General features: G+C 41.1%; 1 protein-coding gene across 6 annotated transcripts in view; it reads right to left on the minus strand.

The window, feature by feature from the left end:
* Positions 1–20,821, minus strand: part of LOC141172076 (hemicentin-1-like) — a 121,271-nt gene that overhangs the window by 59,806 nt on the left and 40,644 nt on the right. For all 6 annotated transcript variants that reach the window (XM_073655911.1, XM_073655910.1, XM_073655907.1 and 3 more), the window contains 8 exons: positions 20,237–20,563; positions 18,204–18,488; positions 17,441–17,767; positions 15,590–15,874; positions 14,829–15,155; positions 12,975–13,259; positions 12,214–12,540; positions 4,641–4,925 (listed from right to left, as the gene is read on the minus strand). In XM_073655911.1, the coding sequence (XP_073512012.1) occupies positions 4,641–4,925; positions 12,214–12,540; positions 12,975–13,259; positions 14,829–15,155; positions 15,590–15,874; positions 17,441–17,767; positions 18,204–18,488; positions 20,237–20,563 (2,448 nt within the window). The remainder of the gene's footprint in view (positions 1–4,640; positions 4,926–12,213; positions 12,541–12,974; positions 13,260–14,828; positions 15,156–15,589; positions 15,875–17,440; positions 17,768–18,203; positions 18,489–20,236; positions 20,564–20,821) is intronic.

Genomic DNA, 20,821 nt, shown 5'->3' on the forward strand with positions numbered 1-20,821 from the left:
GCTCCGTGCGTCCTCCCACTGTGTATAGATTGCTCTGTGCGGCCTCCCGCTGTGTACAGATGGCTACGTGCGGCCTCCCGCTGTGTATAGATGGCGCCGTGCGGCCTCCCGCTGTGTATAGATGGCTACCTGCGGCCTCCCGCTGTGTATAGATGGCTACGTGCTGCCTCCCGCTGTGTATAGATGGCTACGTGCGGCCTCCCGCTGTGTAAAGATGGCTCCGTGCGGCCTCCCGCTTTGTATAGATGGCTCCGTGCGGCCTCCCGCTTTGTATAGATGGCTCCGTGCGGCCTCCTGCCGTGTATAGATGGCTCCGTGCGGCCTCCTGCTGTGTATAGATGGCTACGTGTGCTCAATATTGAGTTATACAATTAATGTAAGGCTATGTGCCCATGATGCAGAAATGCTCCGGATTTTTTTTGAGCGTTTCTGCATCTCCCTGGCAGAAAAAACGCATGCGGATTGTACATGCGTTTTTCCTGCCAGGGACATGTGGATGTGAAGCGTTCTTCACATGCATTTCCGCATGCGGGTTGACAAGCGCTTTCCAAGTGATTTTAGCATCACTTGGAAAGTGCTTGACAACTTGGTCACACTATATACCGTACAGACCAAAAGTTTGGACACACCGTCTCATTTAAAGAATTTTCTGTATTTTCATGACTATGAAAATTGTACATTCACACTGAAGGCATCAAAACTATGAATTAACACATGTGGAATTATATACTTAACAAAAAAGTGTGAAACAACTGAAAATATGTCTTATATTCTTGGTTCTTCAAAGTAGCCACCTTTTGCTTTGATGACTGCTTTGCACACTCTTGGCATTCTCTTGATGAGCTTCAAGAGGTATTCACCAGAAATGGTTTTCACTTCACAGGTGTGCCCTGTCAGGTTTAATAAGTGGGATTTCTTGCCTTATAAATGGGGTTGGGACCATCAGTTGGGTTGTGCAGAAGTCAGGTGGTTATACAGCTGATAGTCCTACTGAATAGACTGTTAGAATTTGTATTATGGAAAGAAAAAAGCAGCTAAGTAAAGAAAAACGAGTGGCCATCATTTCTTTAAGAAATGAAGGTCAGTCAGTCCAAAAAATTGGGCAAACTTTGAAAGTGTCCCCAAGTGCAGTTGCAAAAACCATCAAGCGCTACAAAGAAACTGGCTCACATGAGGAGCGCCCCAGGAAAGGAAGACCAAGAGTCACCTCTGCTTCTGAGGATAAGTTTATCCGAGTCACCAGCCTCAGAAATCGCAGGTTAACAGCAGCTCAGATTAGAGACCAGGTCAATGCCACACAGAGTTCTAGCAGCAGACACATCTCTTCAACAACTGTTAAGAGGAGACTTTGTGCAGCAGGTCTTCATGGTAAAATAGCTGCTAGGAAACCACTGCTAAGGACAGGCAACAAGCAGAAGAGACTTGTTTGGGCTAAAGAACACAAGGAATGGACATTAGACCAGTGGAAATCTGTGCTTTGGTCTGATGAGTCCAAATTTGAGATCTTTGGTTCCAACCACCGTGTCTTTGTGGACGCAGAAAAGGTGAACGGATGGACTCTACATGCCTGGTTCCCACCGTGAAGCATGGGGGAGGAGGTGTGATGGTGTGGGGGTGCTTTTCTGGTGACACTGTTGAGGATTTATTCAAAATTGAAGGCATACTGAACCAGCATGGCTACCACAGCATCTTGCAGCGGCATGCTATTCCATCCAGTTTGCGTTTAGTTGGACCATCATTTATTTTTCAACAGGACAATGACCCCAAACACACTTCCAGGCTGTGTAAGGGCTATTTGACCAAGAAGGAGAGTGATGGGGTTCTACACCAGATGACCTGGCTTCCACAGTCACCAGACCTGAACCCAATCGAGATAGTTTGGGGTGAGCTGGACCGCAGAGTGAAGGCAAAAGGGCCAACAAGTGCTAAGCATCTCTGGGAACTCCTTCAAGATTGTTGGAAGACCATTTCCGGTGACTACCTCTTGAAGCTCATCAAGAGAATGCCAAGAGTGTGCAAAGCAATCATCAAAGCAAAAGGTGGCTACTTTGAAGAACCAAGAATATAAGACATATTTTCAGCTGTTTCATACTTTTTGTTAAGTATATAATTCCACATGTGTTAATTCATAGTTTTGATGCCTTCAGTGTGAATGTACAATTTTCAAAGTCATGAAAATGCAGAAAAATCTTTAAATGAGAAGGTGTGTCCAAACTTTTGGTCTGTACTGTAAATCCATGCAACTGGCATGGATTTATATAGTGTGACCCTAAAAGAATGGTAAAAAATAAATATATACTTACCTTCTGATGGCCTGCCGACGTCAGCGCTTGCGTGACCCGTCGCATGACTAAATGACGTCACGGCAGGTCCTTTTCAGACCATCGCGAGCTGCCGGCAAGCCAGGACACATCGGATAAAGACACCGGTGGCCATCAGAAGGTAAGTATAATATTTATTTTTTATTTTATTCTTTTTTTTACAGGTTCTATGGTACCCGGGTCCGGAGGAGAGTCTCCTCTTCTCCAAACCCGGGTACCATCCGCATATTGAAACGCATGGATTCTGCATGTACAGATGCAGTGATGCGGATTCCATGTGTTCCAATGCAAGTCAATGGCGGCGAAAGCGCCACGCTTCCGCAAAATAATTGTTAGTGCTGCGGATTTTTCCGCAATGATAATCCGCAGCGGAAATTTCCGCAGCATGTGCACAGCACATGCGGATTATCATTGGGGAACATAGCGGACCTTCTACCAAGCGTTTTTTAAGCGTTTCCGCAGCGGAATTGTGCTTAAAAAACGCATAGTGGGCACACAGCCTAAAAAAAATTATTATAATTAATATTGTGCCAAATTAATTTCACGTGAACTATCACATGATCTATCACAGGGGAGCATGTGACATGTCACGTGATACATCAGGTGTGTGTGTGTGGGGTGGGAGGCCCGCGCCTTCTAAACTGCCCGGGGCCCTTGCTACTCTTAATCCACCCCTGGTGATGACTACTGGGTTGCCAATCTGCTAGACCCACGGAACAAGAGTAAATTTTGCCAGTTGCTTCCTGCCCTGGAAAGGGACTCGCGCATGCTGGAGTATTGAAACACCCTTGTAGACAACGTTAAGAGTGGTTTATGCCAAGACAGCAGTGAGGCACACAGTGTGCATCGCAGCTTTAGACTAACAACCCCAGGAAAGTCAATTCGTCAATTCAAAAACATTAGCAGCAGCGGTGTAAGTGGCAGAAACAATTTCTGTGAGTCGTTTCACACATTTTTAGACCAGCCTGTGCACCTGCAGTACAGAGTACAAGTCTGACACGTAGTGAACAACAGAAGAGGATGGTGCAGGAGTATCTCGAGCTCAATATCAATGCCATCAGGGAGGGTTTGGACCCTTTTGCATTGTGGTCTTCAAAAATGGAAGAGTGGCCTGAGCTCACCTGTCGTGGAGGTTTTGTCATGCCCAGCAGCCAGCATTCTATCAGAACGTGTCTTCAGCGTTGCTGATGGTGTCCTGATGGATAAGCGCAGCCGGCTGTCCCCTGAAAGTGTAGACCGCCTAACTTTCATCAAGAGATGAACAAGTCTTGGATCTCCAAGGACTTTTGCATCCCAATTGCGGACTTTGCAGACTAGACGATGGTGTAGTTTTTAGTGTGCTGCATTGATCTCATGTTATTGCAATCTGTGATATTGTTGTCATGCTTTTGTGCCTGCTGTTGCTACTGCTGCTGATGTTATCAATAATTTTTTGAAATGTGGAGACTTCTGTTTGGGTCTCCATCTGGTGGTTTTCATGTAGTGGAAGGGGTGTCGGTCCCCATTATGCTATTTCTACTCTGGTGAAATTGATGCCACTTTAGTGGTGTATGGCAATAATTTTTGGAAATGTGGAGACTCCTCGTTGGGTCTCCTTCATGTTTGTTGCCTGTAGCAGTAGGGCTCCCAGACCGGCAGGCTTCGACTTACTTTCAGTAAACTACCTGTGTTACTTTCCTTACATTTTTCTATCAATAGTAGTCTACACAACTGATATTTGTGCTACCTGAGGGTGGCTGAGCAGAAAATCAGCTTGAGCTGTTCCATGAGGTATCAGAGTTCCCAGCACAGCAGACCAACACCGGTCCCTCACCCACCTCATCTTAATTTGAACTTAAATTCAAAGCTGTAAATGCTGGCCCAGACCCCGATACCTCATGCATGGCTCATGGCTGACCGCTGCTGTGCTATTATAAAATTTGTACTGTGGGTCAATTGATGGCACCTTTCCTGGTATCTGCCCCTAATTCGAGCTGTTTTGGCAGCTTTTGGGCCCCTTTGAAAGTATTGTCTATGTGTTTGGTTTTGACCCCATTGAATGGGGTTCGGAAATGTTCAACGAACTATTCGGCTACCATCGGGAAATTCGTCAATCAGAACCGAATCAGTACCTCATCTCTAATGGTTACAGGCAGATGGGATCAAGATATTTATAAATTAATCAGCAAAGAACAATTTAAAATAAGTCCTGTATATTTTAGGGCTTCTCACATATAAGCCTGGGATTTAAGGGACAATTAAACCCCTTATTAGTATCAGTATTAATATTATTATTAGTTATACTATTTTTTATGTATTGTTATTATTTTCAATACTCACAGGCCAGGTTGAGGTACAGTTTGCTGCTGTTTTCACTGTTTATCCAGTTTCTAGCCATACACATGAAATATCCATTATCCTTAGCAGAGATCGGGCTTATTATGAGTATGGAGTTATTTAGGGTGATCTGGTATTGGGGGTCCTGCGGTAATGCTGCTCCATCCAGACTCCAGGAGTAAGTGACATCTGTACCATTAGATGAACACCTTAAAGACACCGAATCTCTTCCCGGCCACAGTAACAGGTTGGATGTGTTACTTGTCAGGATGACTGCAGATACAGGTACTACCAATAGAAAATATCAGATTAATATTAGGCAGAGCATGTAGAGGATTATGGAGGGTTTAAATCTGAATAATTTTGGAAGACATTTCTCAGGATCTGTATTTGCTCCAGCAATCGGACCCCTCCCAATCAGTAAGTTATCCCCTACAATGTGGCTAGGTGACAACATTCAATGCTAGGAATATTCTAACTTGACCACACATTCCTATTAAAGGTAATCTTTCACCAAGTTTTTTGCTATATAGCCTATACAGAGGCTATAGAAGAAAAACACTAGAAAATATTAAAAAAAAACAAATTAAAAATTATTTTAGCCTAAAATACATCCATTTGCCTAAAATATATATATATTTTTTTTCCAAACAGAAACAGCGCCACACCAGCCTAGAATTTATATCTTGTATTGCAGCTCACTTGAATTTATTTCTAATCCAGTACAAGCTCTATAAGTAACATCTTAAATGTTTTTTATTGGGCTTTTATGTGATATACCAGCACAAAATATAAAGTATATGCAAAGTTTAAAATAAATGATACATGGTTTTCTATACAAATTGTCTATTCAGACAGGAAGAGGACTCGAACTCTAGTGCCACCTATAGGAAGTAGCAATTCTAAAATTCAATATCGACTCTCTAACGAGACTTGTCACATGACTTAGGATAAAAAGGGAAACCAGAATCTCAATTTCGCAGACACTGTGTTTCGGGGTACTGCCCCTAATCAGTGCAAAGTGTGACATCTGGTTTGACTGGGTGAGATGTGTCTGACTGGGATCCAAGGAGTAACGTTTCTCCTTGTGGAGAGTGACATATTAAGCATGTCAAGGTGAGGAGACTTTTAAGCCGCAATGCTCCTCTGGGAAATATGCAAATTGTCTCTTCATGGTTTTCTAAAAATGTAAAATATAAATCTGAAAATGGTGATGTGCATTCGTATTAACCCCTTAAGCCCCGCGGGTGGTTTGCACGTTAATGACCGGGCCAATTTTTACAATTCTGACCACTGTCACTTTATGAGGTAATTACTCTGGAACGCTTCAACGGATCCCCTTGATTCTGAGATTGTTTTTTCGTGACATATTGTACTTCATGACTGTGGAAAAATTTCTTCGATATCACTTGCGTTTATTTGTGAAAAAAACGGAAATTTGGCGAAAATTTTGAAAATTTTGCAATTTTCAAAATTTGAATTTTTAAGCCCTGAAATCAGAGCCATATGTCACACAAAAGAGTTAATAAATAACATTTCCCACATGTCTACTTTACATCAGCACAATTTTGGAACCCAAATTTTTTTTTGTTAGGGAGCTATAAGGGTTAAAAGTTGACCAGCGATTTCTCATTTTTCCAACAAAATTTACAAAACCATTTTTTTAGGGACCACATCACATTTGAAGTCACTTGGAGAGGTCTTTTTGACAGAAAATACCCAAAAGTGACACCATTCTAAAAACTGCACCCCTCAAGGTGCTCAAAACCACATTCAAGAACTTTATTAACCCTTCAGGTGCTTCACAGGAATTTTTTGAATGTGGAAGAAAAAAATGAACATTTAACTTTTTTCACAAAAATGTTACTTTAGACCCAACTTTTTTTATTTTCACAGGGGTAACAAGAAAAAATGGACCCCAAAATTTGTTGTGCAATTTCCCCTGGGCACGCAGATACCCAATATTTGGGGAAAAAACACTGTTTGGGCACACGGCAGGGCTCGGAAGGGAAGGAGCGCCATTTGACTTTTTGATTGTAAAATTTGCTTGAATAATTAGCGGACGCCATGTTGTGTTTGGAGAGCCCCTGTGTGCCCAAACTTTGGAGCTCCGCCACAAGTGACCCCATTTTGGAAAATAGACCCCCAAAGGCACCTTTATAGATGCATAGTGAGCACTTGGAACCCCCAGGTGCTTCACAAATTGATTCGTAAAAATGAAAAAGTGAAAAAAAAAAACACTTTTTCATTTTTACGAATCAATTTGTGAAGCACCTAGGGGTTCCAAGTGCTCACTATGCATCTAGATAGGTGCCTTGGGGGGTCTAGTTTCCAAAATGGGGTCACTTGTGGGGGAGCTCCAATGTTTGGGCACACAGGGACTCTCTAAATGCAACATGGTATCCGCTAACAAATTGAATGGAAAATCGGCTCAAATTGTTAGCGGACACCACATTGCGTTTGGAGAGCCCCTCTGTGCCCAAACTTTGGAGCTCCCCCACAAGTGACCCCATTTTGGAAACTAGACCCCCCAAGGCACCTTTCTAGATGCATAGTGAGCACTTGGAACCCCCAGGTGCTTCACAAATTGATTCGTAAAAATGAAAAAGTGAAAAAAAAAACACTTTTTCATTTTTATGAATCAATTTGTGAAACACCTGGGGTTCCAAGTGCTCACTATGCATCTAGATAGGTGCCTTGGGGGGTCTAGTTTCCAAAATGGGGTTACTTGTGGGGGAGCTCCAATGTTTGAGCACACAGGGACTCTCTAAATGCAACATGGTATTCGCTAACAAATTGAATGGAAAATCGGCTCAAATTGTTAGCGGACACCACATTGCGTTTGGAGAGCCCCTCTGTGCCGAAACTTTGGAGCTCCCCCACAAATGACCCCATTTTGGAAACTAGACCCCCCAAGGCACCTTTCTAGATGCATAGTGAGCACTTGGATCCCCCAGGTGCTTCACAAATTGATTCGTAAAAATTAAAAAGTGAAAAAAAAAACACTTTTTCATTTTTATGAATCAATTTGTGAAACACCTGGGGTTCCAAGTGCTCACTATGCATCTAGATAGGTGCCTTGGGGGGTCTAGTTTCCAAAATGGGGTCACTTGTGGGGGAGCTCCAATGTTTGGGCACACAGGGACTCTCCAAATGCAACATGATATCCGCTAACAAAGTGAGCCGACAATTTGTTAGCGGATATCATGTTGCATTTGGAGAGTCCCTGTGTGCCCAAACATTGGAGCTCCCCCACAAGTGACCCCATTTTGGAAACTAGACCCCCCAAGGCACCTATCTAGATTCATAGTGAGCACTTGGAACCCCAGGTGCTTCACAAATTGATTCATAAAAATGAAAAAGTGTTTTTTTTTCACTTTTTCATTTTTACGAATCAATTTGTGAAGCACCTGGGGGTTCCAAGTGCTCACTATGCATCTAGATAGGTGCCTTGGGGGGTCTAGTTTCCAAAATGGGGTCACTTGTGGGGGAGCTCCAATGTTTGGGCACACATGGGCTCTCCAAACTCAACATGGCGTCCGCTAACAATTTGAGCCGATTTTCCATTCAATTTGTTAGCGGACACCATGTCGCGTTTGGAGAGCCCGTGATGTGCCTAAACAGTGGAGCTCCCCCACAAGTGTCCCCATTTTGGAAACTATACCCCTCAAGGATTTTATTAAGGTGTATAGTGAACATTTTGAACCCAGAGGTACGGCACAGAATTTGTTTACATTAGGTCATCATATTGAATAAGTTGTCATTATTCTTGAGCGCAAGTGCTCGCTACTTGAGTTTGCATCGGGTACTCAGGTATGCACCATGTACAGCGTGTGCTCGAGTGACATGTTCGAGTCCCTGCTCCGCATGTTTCACGGTTATTAGACACTCAAAAAAAAACATGCGGGGATCGCTCGTGCATGGCAGGCAATCCCCGTAAAGTTTTTTGGCCGCGAAGCATATGGGGCAGAGACTCGAGCATGTCACTCAAATTCCCACGATACTCAATGCATACCAGAGCACCCGATGCAAACTCAAGTAGCGAGCACTTGCTCTCAACACTAGTCGCCATATCGTCATCTTTTTTTCTTACTTTTGAAAAAAATCCCAACCCCAGCCCTAACCCTAGCACAACCCTAGCCCTAGCACAACCCTAGCCCTAGCACAACCCTAGCCCCAAACCCAGCCCTAACCCTAGCCCAATCCTAACCCAAGAGTTTATTTTTGACGCCGTTCCTTGTGCGGTATAAGTGATTAGACGACTTTATTCTTCGGGTCGGTGTGATTACAGCAATGCCAGAATCATTTGGGGTTTTTATGACTGACAGCTGTCACACACTAAAAGACGCATTTTTTGTAAAATCTAGTTTTTGCATCGCCATATTTTGAGAGCTATAATTTTTCCAGATTTTGGCAGACAGTCATGTGACGGCTCCTTTTTTGCGGGATGACTTGACGTTGTTATTGGTGCCATTTTCAGGCACGTGACATTTTTTGATCGCTTTCTATTCCGATTTTTGGGAGGCAGAATAAACAAAAACCAACAATCCAGGAATTGTTTTTTTTTTTTTTTTATTCTGTTCCGCGTGTGGTAAAATTGATGAGGTAGCTTTATTCTTCGTGTCAGTACGTTTACAGCGGTACCACATTTGTATCATTTTTCTATGTTTTGGCGCTTATACACAATAAAAGCTATTTTATAGAAAAAAATATTTTTTAGCTTAGCTTTATTCTGAGAGCTATAACTTTTTTATTTTTCGGCTGATGGAGCTGTATGGCGCCATGACGTACTAATACGGGTCTGGCTCTTAAGTCCCAGGGCACAGACGCGTATTAGTACGTCAGATGTTATTAAGGGGTTAAGCTCATGTAGTCTGATACCCCTAAATAAAATGCTGAATGAATAATTACCTCCAGAAGTCACATAATTAGTAAATTGAGTCCACCTGTGTGTAATTTATTGTCAGTATAACTACAGCTGTTCTGTGAAGGCCTCAGAGGTTTGTTTAAGAATATTTGGACACACCAACATTATGAAAACCAAGGAGCACAGCAGACAGGTCAGGGATAAAGTTGTGGAGAAGAGTAAAGCAGGGTTATGTTATAAAAAAATAGCCCAAGCTCTGAACATCTCACTGAGCACTGTTCAATCCATCAGTAAAAAATGGAAGGAGAATGGCACAACTGCAAACCTACTAACACATGGCCGTCCACATACACTGACATCTCAAGGAAGGAGAGCAATTAGGAAAGAAGTTAAGAGGACCATGGTCGCTCTGGAAGAACTGCAGAGATCCACAGCTCAGGTGGGAACATTTTTAAAATCAAGCCTTAAGAAGTCCTGTTTGAAGTTTTCAAAAAGCAATGAAGGGGACACAGCAAGCATGTAGAAGAAGGTGCTTTGGATAGATGAAACCAAAGTAGAACTTTTTGGGCTAAATGTAAAATGCTCTGTGTGGTGGAAAACAAAAATTTCACATCACTCTGAAAACACCATCCCCACCATCAAACATGGAGGTAGCAGTATGATGTTGTGAGGATGCTTTCCTATAGCAGGGGCAGGGAAGCTGGTCAAGTTGATAAGGAGATGGATGGAGCAAAATACAGGGCAACCCTGGAATAAAACCTGTTAAAGGCTGAAAAACATTTAATTTATAAAAAAAAATTAGAAAACCGTGCAGCATTTTCTTTACACATCACAAACACTTCCTACTTTGTGTTGGTGAATCACAAAAATCCCAAATAACATACAGTACAGACCAAAAGTTTTGACACACCTTTTCATTTAAAGATTTTTCTGCATTTTCATGACTATGAAAATTGTACACATTCACACTGAAGGCATCAAAACTATGAATTAACACATGTGGAATTATATACTTAACAAAAAAGTGTGAAACAACTGAAAATATGTCTTATATTCTAGGTTCTTCAAAGTAGCCACCTTTTGCGTTGATGACTGCGTTGCACACTCTTGGCATTCTCTTGATGAGCTTCAAGAGGTAGTCACCGGAAATGGTCTTCCAACAATCTTGAAGGAGTTCCCAGAGATGCTTAGCACTTGTTAGCCCTTTTGCCTTCACTCTGCGGTCCAGCTCACCCCAAACCATCTCGATTGGGTTCAGGTCTGGTGACTGTGGAGGCCAGGTCATCTGGCATAGCACCCCATCACTCTCGCTCTTAGTCAAATAGCCCTTACACAGCCTGGAGGTGTGTTTGGGGTCATTGTCCTGTTGAAAAAGAAATGATGGTCCAACTAAATGCAAGCCGGATGGAATAGCATGCCGCTGCAAGATGCTGTGGTAGCCATGCTGGTTCAGTATGCCTTCAATTTTGAATAAATCGCCAACAGTGTCACCAGAAAAGCACCCCCACACCATCACACCTCCTCCGTGCTTCACGGTGGAAACCAGGCATGTAGTGTCCATCCGTTCACCTTTTCTGCGTCGCACAAAGACACGGTGGTTGGAACCAAAGATCTCAAATTTGGACTCATCAGACCAAAGCACAGATTTCCACTGGTCTAATGTCAATTCCTTGTATTCTTTAGCCGAAACAAGTCTCTTCTGCTTGCTGCCTGTCCTTAGCAGTGGTTTCCTAGCAGCTATTTTACCATGAAGGCCTGCTGCACAAAGTCTCCTCTTAACAGTTGTTGTAGAGATGTGTCTGCTGCTAGAACTCTGTGTGGCATTGACATGGTCTCTAATCTGAGCCGCTGTTAACCTGCGATTTCTGAGGCTGGTGACTCGGATGAACTTATCCTCAGAAGCAGAGGTGAATCTTGGTCTTCCTTTCCTCATGTGAGACAGTTTCTTTGTAGCGCTTGATGGTTTGTGGAACTGCACTTGGGGACACATTCAAAGTTTGCCCAATTTTTCGGACTGACTGACCTTCATTTCTTAAAGTAATGATGGCCACTCGTTTTTCTTTACTTAGCTGCTTTTTTCTTTCTATAATACAAATTCTAACAGTCTATTCAGTAGGACTATCAGCTGTATAACCACCTGACTTCTGCACAACACAACTGATGGTCCCAACCCCATTTATAAGGCAAGAAATCCCACTTATTAAACCTGACAGGGCACACCTGTGAAGTGAAAACCATTTCCGGTGACTACCTCTTGAAGCTCATCAAGAGAATGCCAAGAGAGTGCAAAGCAGTCATCAAAGCAAAAGTTTGAAGAACCTAGAATATAAGACATATTTTCAGTTGTTTCACACTTTTTTGTTAAGTATATAATTCCACATGTGTTAATTCATAGTTTTGATGCCTTCAGTGTGAATGTACAATTTTCAAAGTCATGAAAATACAGAAAAATCTTTAAATGAGAAGGTGTGTCCAAACTTTTGGTCTGTACTGTACATGTAAGCTTGTAGGTGTAACGTAAAAAAAATGTGTAAAAGCTCAAGGGGTATGAATATTTTATCAAGGCACCATATTGTATCTGTCACATTTGTATCTGTGGCTGCCAAAGATATGAAACATCTCCTAAAGTATTATCTGACGCAGTGATCACTGGTCCGGTGCCCCTACTTTAATTTTCATAGTACAAAAATACTAGAAGCCATTACTTACAGTAGAGTTTGAGATCATAGGCGATGATTTCAGTGATGAATGTATTTTCATTAAACACATAGAGACTATAATGTCCTTCATCCGCGGATGTCAGGTTGTCCAGCCTCAATGTCTCATTCTGAAACAGCTGAGTTCTGCCCCTGTACTGAGGATGGTACTCGGGAACACTACCAGGATTGACCTCAGCAATCACAGTGACATTTCCATTCGCTCCTAAGACCCACTGTATGCGATATTCATCAGGGAGGTCGACAAATACATCAAAATACACAGATCCTCCAAAAGTTCCATTTACCGACCGGGTAGGAGCTGCCAAACCTGTGTGCACTGAAAGTAATAGAAAAGAGAAAGACACTAGACAATAGGTGTATAATCATAATATCAGTCCATCCATACATCTTTATATCAGCAGGAGCCTGTTTTGTATTTTACCATGCTTCAAATTCCTAGCATAGACATAGACTACCTGCGGCCACCACTAGGTGGAGCTGAGGAGCTTGCTGCATACTTTCCTACTATTGGATTCAGTTTGTAGTAAGCTCGTGAGCTCCCCCTAGTGGTGGTTACAGGCAGATGGGATCAAGATATTTATAAATGAATCAGCACAGAATTTCGACAATTTAAAATAAGTCCTGTATTGTTTTGGGACTTCTCAACTATAACCATGGGATTTAGAGGACAATTAAACCCCTTATTAGTAGCAGTATTAATATTATTAGATATACTATTTTTTATGTATTGCTATTATCTGTAATACTCACAGGCCAGGTTGAGGTACAGTTTGCTGCTGTTTTCACTGTTTATCCAGTTTCTAGCCATACACATGAAATATCCATTATCCTTAGCAGAGATCGGGCTTATTATGAGTGTGGAGTTATTTAGGGTGGGCTGGTATTGGGGGTCCTGCGGTAATGCTGCTCCATCCAGACTCCAGGAGTAAGTGACATCTGTACCATTAGATGAACACCTTAAAGCCACCGAATCCCTTCCCGGCCACAGTAGCAGGTCGGATGTGTTACTGGTCAGGGTGACTGCAGATACAGGTACTGCCAATAGAAAATATCAGGTCAATATTAGACAGAGCATGTAGAGGGTTATGGAGGGTTTAAATCTAAATCATTTTGGAGGACAGTTCTCAGGATCGCTATATGCTCCAGCAATCGGACGCCTCCCAATTAGGACGTTACTACCTATAATGTGACTAGGTGATAACTTTCCATGGCAGAAATATTCTGACTTGACCACACATTCCTATTAAAGGTAACCTGTCACATTTTTTTTGCTATGGAGGCTATACAGAGGCTATAGAAGAAAAAACACTGCAAAATATTTAATAAAATAGAAATTAAAAAATTGTTTTTAGTCCAAAATATATCTATTTAAGTTAAAAACGGTTATTTTTTCTCCAACCAGAAACAGCTCCATGCTATCCTAGAGGTTATGCCTGGTATTGCAGCTCACTTGAATTTATTTCTAATCCAGTACAATCCCTATACATTACATTTTTACATCTCTACTTAAAAGTACATACAGTGACTTGAAAAATTATTCACACCCCACAAACTTTTTCATATTTTTTTACGTTACACCAACAAGCCTAAATGTATTTTATTGGCATTATATATGATATACCAACACAAAGTAGCAAGTAGTTGTGACTTGTAAAGGAAATGATACATGGTTTTCTAAATATTTTAAAAATATAAATCTGAATATTGTGACGTGCATTTGTTTTCAACCTCCTGTAGTCTGATACCACTAAAAAAATCCCTAATGAATAAATGCTTCCAGAAGTCACATAGTTAGTAAATTGAGTCCACCTGTGTGGAATTTATTCTCCTTATAACTACAGTTGTTCTGTGAAGGCCTCAGAGGTTTGTTTAAAAATATTAGGGACCAAGCAGCATCCTGAAAACCAAAGAGCCCACCAGACAGATCAGGGATAAAGCTGTGGAAAAGACTAAAGCAGGGTTAGGTTATAAAAAATAAGTCCAAACCCTGAACAACTCACAGAGCACTGTTCAAACCATCATGAAAAAATGGAAGGAGAATGGCACAACTGCAAACCTACTAAGACATGGCCGTCCACCTACACTGACATCTCAAGGAAGGAGAGCAATAATTATAGAAGCAGCCAAGAGGACAATGGTCACTCTGCAGGATCTGCAGAGATCCACAGCTGAGGTGGGAGATTTTTTGAAAGCAAGCCATAAGAAGTCTGGTCTAAAGTTTGCAAAAAGCCATGAAGGGGACACAGCGAGCATGTGGAAAAAGATGCTCTGGTCAGAAGAGACCAAAGTAGAAGTCTTTGGGCTAAATACAAAACGTTATGTGTGGTGGAAAAGCAACATTACACATCACCCTGAAAACACCACCCCCACCATTAAACATGGTGGTAGTATTATCATGCTATAGGAATGCTTTTCTTCAGCAGGGACAGGGAAGCTGGTCGGAGTTGATAGGAAGATGGATAGAGCTAAATACAGAATAATCATGGAGAAAAAACTGTGAATGGTGTGAAATATCTCCTAAAGGCTTATCTGACGCAGTGATCACTGGTCGGGTGCCCCTATTTTAATTTTCACAGTACAAAAATACAAGAAGCAATTACTTACAGTAGAGTTTGAGATCATAGGTGATGATTTCAGTGATGAATGTATTTTCATTAAACACATAGAGACTATAATGCCCTTCATCCGCGGACGTCAGGTTGTCCAGCCTCAATGTCTCATTCGGAAACAGCTGAGTTCTGCCCCTGTACTGAGGATGGTACTCGGGAACACTACCAGGATTGACCTCAGCAATCACAGTGACATTTCCAGTCGCTCCTAAGACCCACTGTATGCGATATTCATCAGGGAGGTCGACAAATACATCAAAATACACAGATCCTCCAAAAGTTCCATTTACCGACCGGGTAGGAGCTGCCAAACCTGTGTGCACTGAAAGTAACAGAAAAGAAAAAGACACCAGACTATAGGTGTATAATCATAATATCAGTCCATCCATACATCTTTATATCAGCAGGAGCCTGTTTTGTATTTTACCATGCTCCAAATTCCTAGCATAGACATAGACTACCTGCGGCCACCACTAGGTGGAGCTGAGGAGCTTGCTGCATACTTTCCTACTATTGGATTCAGTTTGTAGTAAGCTCGTGAGCTCCCCCTAGTGGTGGTTACAGGCAGATGGGATCAAGATATTTATAAATGAATCAGCACAGAATTTCGACAATTTAAAATAGGTCCTGTATTTTTTTGGGACTTCTCACCTATAAGCATGGAATTTAGAGGACAATTAAACCCCTTATTAGTAGCAGCATTAATATTATTAGATATACTATTTTTTATGTATTGTTATTATCTGTAATACTCACAGGACAGGTTGAGGTACAGTTTGCTGCTGTTTTCATTGTTCATCCAGTTTCTAGCCGTACACATGAAATATCCATTATCCTTAGCGGAGATCGGGCTTATTATGAGTATGGAGTTATTTAGGGTGAGCTTGTATTGGGGGTCCTGCGGTAATGCTGCTCCATCCAGACTCCAGGAGTAAGTGACATCTGTACCATTAGATGAACACCTTAAAGCCACCGAATCCCTTCCCGGCCACAGTAACAGGTCGGATGTGTTACTTGTCAAGGTGACTGCAGATACAGGTACTGCCAATAGAAAATATCAGGTCAATAATAGACAGAGCATGTAGAGGGTTATGGAGGGTTTAAATCTAAATAATTTTGGAGGACAGTTCTCAGGATCAGTATATGCTCCAGCAGTCGGACCCCTCCCAATTAGAACGTTACTACCTATAATAGGTGATAACTTTCCATGCCAGAAATATTCTGACTTGACCACACGTTCCTATTAAAGGTAATCTGTCACAATTTGTTTTTGCTATGGAGGCTACACAGAAGCTATTGAAGAAAAAACACTGCAAAATATTTAATAAAATAGAAATTAAAAAAATGTTTTTAGTCCAAAATATATCTATTTAAGTTAAAAAAAGGTTATTTTTTCTCCAACCAGAAACAGCTCCACACTATCCTAGAGGTTGTATCTGGTATTGCAGCTCACTTGAATGTATTTCTGATCCAGTACAATCCCTATACATTACATTTTTAAATCTCTACTTAAAAGTACATACAGTGACTTGAAAAATTATTCACACCCCACAAACTTTTTCATATTTTTTAACGTTACACCAACAAGCCTAAATGTATTTTATTGGCATTATATATGATATACCAACACAAAGTAGCAAGCATTTGTGACATGTAAAGGAAATGATACATGGTTTTCTAAATATTTAAAAAATATAAATCTGAATATTGTGACGTGCATTTGTTTTCAACCTCCTGTAGTCTGATACCACTAAAAAAATCCCTAATGAATAAATGCTTCCAGAAGTCACATAGTTAGTAAATTGAGTCCACCTGTGTGGAATTTATTCTCCTTATAACTATAGTTGTTCTGTGAAGGCCTCAGAGGTTTGTTTAAAAATATTAGGGACCAAACAGCATCCTGAAAACCAAAGAGCCCACCAGACAGATCAGGGATAAAGCTGTGGAAAAGACTAAAGCAGGGTTAGGTTATAAAAAATAAGTCCGAACCCTGAACAACTCACAGAGCACTGTTCAATCCATCATCCAAAAATGGAAGGAGAATGACACAACTGCAAACCTACTAAGACATGGCTGCCCATCTAAACTGATATCTCAAGGAAGGAGAGCAATAATTATAGAAGCAGCCAAGAGGACAATGGACACTCTGCAGGATCTGCAGAGATCCACAGCTGAGGTGGGAGATTTTTTGAAAGCAAGCCATAAGAAGTCTGGTCTGAAGTTTGCAAAAAGCCATGAAGGGGACACAGCGAGCATGTGGAAAAAGATGCTCTGGTCAGAAGAGACCAAAGTAGAAGTCTTTGGGCTAAATACAAAACGTTATGTGTGGTGGAAAAGCAACATTACACATCACCCTGAAAACACCACCCCCACCATTAAACATGGTGGTAGTATTATCATGCTATGGGAATGCTTTTCTTCAGCAGGGACAGGGAAGCTGGTCAGAGTTGATAGGAAGATGGATAGAGCTAAATACAGAATAATCATGGAGAAAAAACTGTGAAGGGTGTGAAATATCTCCTTAAGGCTTATCTGACTCAGTGATCACTTGTCGGGTGCCCCTATTTTAATTTTCACAGTACAAAAATACTAGAAGCCATTACTTACAGTAGAGTTTCAGATCATAGGTGATGATTTCAGTGATGAATGTATTATCATTAAACACATAGAGACTATAATGTCCTTCATCCGCAGACGTCAGGTTGTCCAGTCTCAATGTCTCATTCTGAAACAGCTGAGTTCTGCCCCTGTACTGAGGATGGTACTCGGGAACACTACCAGGATTGACCTCAGCAATCACAGTGACATTTCCAGTCGCTCCTAAGACCCACTGTATGCGATATTCATCAGGGAGGTCGACAAATACATCAAAATACACAGATCCTCCAAAAGTTCCATTTACAGACCGGGTAGGAGCTGCCAAACCTGTGTGCACTAAAAATAACAGAAAAGAGAAAGACACCAGACAATAGGTGTATAATCATAATATCAGTCCATCCATACGTCTTTATATCAGCGGGAGCCTGTTTTGTATTTTACCATGCTCCAAATTCCTAGCATAGACATAGATTACCTGCAGCCACCTCTAGGTGGAGCTGAGGAGCTTACTGCATACTTTCCTACTTTTGGGTTCAGTTTGCAGTAAGCTCGCGAGCTCCCCCTAGTGGTGGTTACAGGCAGATGGGATCAAGATATTTATAAATGAATCAGCACAGAATTTTGACAATTTAAAATAAGTCCTGTATTTTTTAGGACTTCTCACCTATAACCATGGGATTTAGGGAATAATTAAACCCCTTATTAGTATCAGTATTAATATTATTATTAGTTATACTATTTTTTATGTACTGTTATTATCTGTAACACTCACAGGCAAGGTTGAGGTACAGTCTGCTGCTGTTTTCACTGTTCATCCAGTTTCTAGCTGTACACATGAAATATCCATTATCCTTAGCATAGATCGGGCTTATTATGAGTATGGAATTATTTAGGATGAGCTTGTATTGGGGGTCCTGTGGTAATGCTGCTCCATCAAGACTCCAGGAGTAAGTGACATCTGTACCATTAGATGAACACCTTAAAGACACCGAATCCCTTCCCGGCCACAGTAACAGGTTGGATGTGTTACTTGTCAGGGTGACTGCTGATACAGGTACTGCCAAATGAAAATATCAGCTCAATATTAGACAGAGCATGTAGAGGGTTATGGAGGGTTTACATTTCAATAATTTTAGAGGACAGTTCTCAGGGTCGGTATGAGCTCCTGCGGTCAAAAACCGCCCAATCAGAAAGTTATCCCCTATAATGTCTGCTAGGAATATCCTGTTAGATATTTCTATTAAAAGTAATCTGTCACTAGATTTTTTGCTATGTCGGTTTTAAAGAGGCTATAGAAGAAAAACACTGCAAAATATTTAATAAAAGACAAATTAAAAAATAATTATTATCCTAAAATACATCCATTTAAGTAAAAACTAAGTTATTTTTTTTCCAACCAGAAACAGTGCCACTCTACCTTTGAGCTTGTATCTGGTATTGCAGTTTACTTGAATTTATTTCTAATACAATACAAGCCCTTTATGTTACATTTTAACATTTATACTTTAAAGTACATAAAGTGATTTGAAAAAGTATTCATAATCCATAAACTTTTCCACATTTTTTCACATTACACCGACTAACGTAATTGTATTTTATTCGGATTTTAAATGATATACCAACACAAAGTAGCAAGTTTTTCTGACGTGTATAGGAAATGATATGTGGTTTTCTAAATATTTAAAAAATCTAAATCTGAAAAATGTAACGTGCATTTGTACTTAGCCCACTGTAGTCTAATATCCCTAAATAAAGTCCCGAATGAATAATTGTCTACAGAAGTCACATAATTAGTAAATTGAGTCCACTTGTGTTTGATTTATTTATAGTATAACTACAGCTGTTCTATGGAGGCCTCAAAGGTTTGTGTGAGAACATTAGGGATCAAACGGCATCATGAAAACCAAGGAGCACATTAGACAGGTCAGGGATAAAGTTGTGGAGAAGAGTGAAGCCAAGGAGCACACCAGACAGGTCAGGGATAAAGTTGTGGAAAAGAATAAAGCAGAGATAGGTTATAAAAAAAATAGCCAAAGCTCTGAACATCTTATGGAGCACTGTTTGATCCATCACTCAAAAATGGAAGGAGTATGGCACAACTGCAAACCTATCAGGTCATGACCGTCCACCTAATCTGACATCTCAGGCAAGGAGAGCACTAATCAGGAAAGCAGCCAAGAGTCCCACATTCAATCTGGAGTATCTGCAGAGATCCACAGCTCAGGTGGGAGAATTTTTGAAAGCAAGCCATAAGAAGTCGCGTTTGAAGTATGTAAAAAGCCATGTAGAGGACACAGCGAGCATGTGTAAAAAGGTGCTCTGGCCAGACGAGATCAAAGTAGAACTTTTTGGGCTAAATGCAAAATGCTGTGTGTGGTGGAAAATCAACATTGCACATCACCCTGAAAATACCATCCCTACCATCAAACATGGTGGTAGCAGTATCATGCTTTGGGGATGCTTTTCTTCAGCAAGGGCAGGGAAGCCTAGAGGAAAACCTGTTAGAGACTGCAAAAGATTTAATTTTTAAAATAATTGGAAAACCATGCATCATTTTTTTACACTTCACAAATATTTGCTACTTTGTGTTGGTTTATCACAAAAAATCCCAATAAAATACATTTATGTTTGTAGGTGTGACGTGAAAAAATATGTAAAAGTTCAAAGAGTATGTAATGTAACATTTGTACCTGTGACTGAAAAGGAGTAAAATATCTCCAAAAGGTTAATTTGACTCAGTGATCACTGGTCGGGTGCCCCTATTTTAATATTCACAGTACAAAAATGCTAGAAGCCATTACTTACAGTAGAGTTTGAGATCATAGGTGATGATTTCAGTGATGAATGTATTTTCATTAAACACATAGAGACTATAATGTCCTTCATCCGCGGATGTCAGGTTGTCCAGCCTCAATGTCTCATTCTTAAACAGCTGAGTTCTGCCCCTGTACTGAGGATGGTACTCGGGAACACTACCAGGATTGACCTCAGCAATCACAGTGACATTTCCAGTCGCTCCTAAGACCCACTGTATGCGATATTCATCAGGGAGGTCGACAAATACATCAAAATACACAGATCCTCCAAAAGTTCCATTTACAGACCGGGTAGGAGCTGCCAAACCTGTGTGCACTAAAAATAACAGAAAAGAGAAAGACACCAGACAATAGGTGTATAATCATAATATCAGTCCATCCATACGTCTTTATATCAGCGGGAGCCTGTTTTGTATTTTACCATGCTCCAAATTCCTAGCATAGACATAGACTACCTGCGGCCACCACTAGGTGGAGCTGAGGAGCTTTCTGCGTACTTTCCTACTTTTGAGTTCAGTTAGCAGTAAGCTCGCGAGCTCCCCCTAGTGGTGGTTACAGGCAGATGGGATCAAGA

The sequence above is a fragment of the Phyllobates terribilis genome, unplaced genomic scaffold (assembly GCF_046119375.1).
Source record: "Phyllobates terribilis strain yellow unplaced genomic scaffold, ASM4611937v1 Scaffold_12__6_contigs__length_324123572, whole genome shotgun sequence".
NCBI classification, from domain to species: domain Eukaryota; kingdom Metazoa; phylum Chordata; class Amphibia; order Anura; family Dendrobatidae; genus Phyllobates; species Phyllobates terribilis.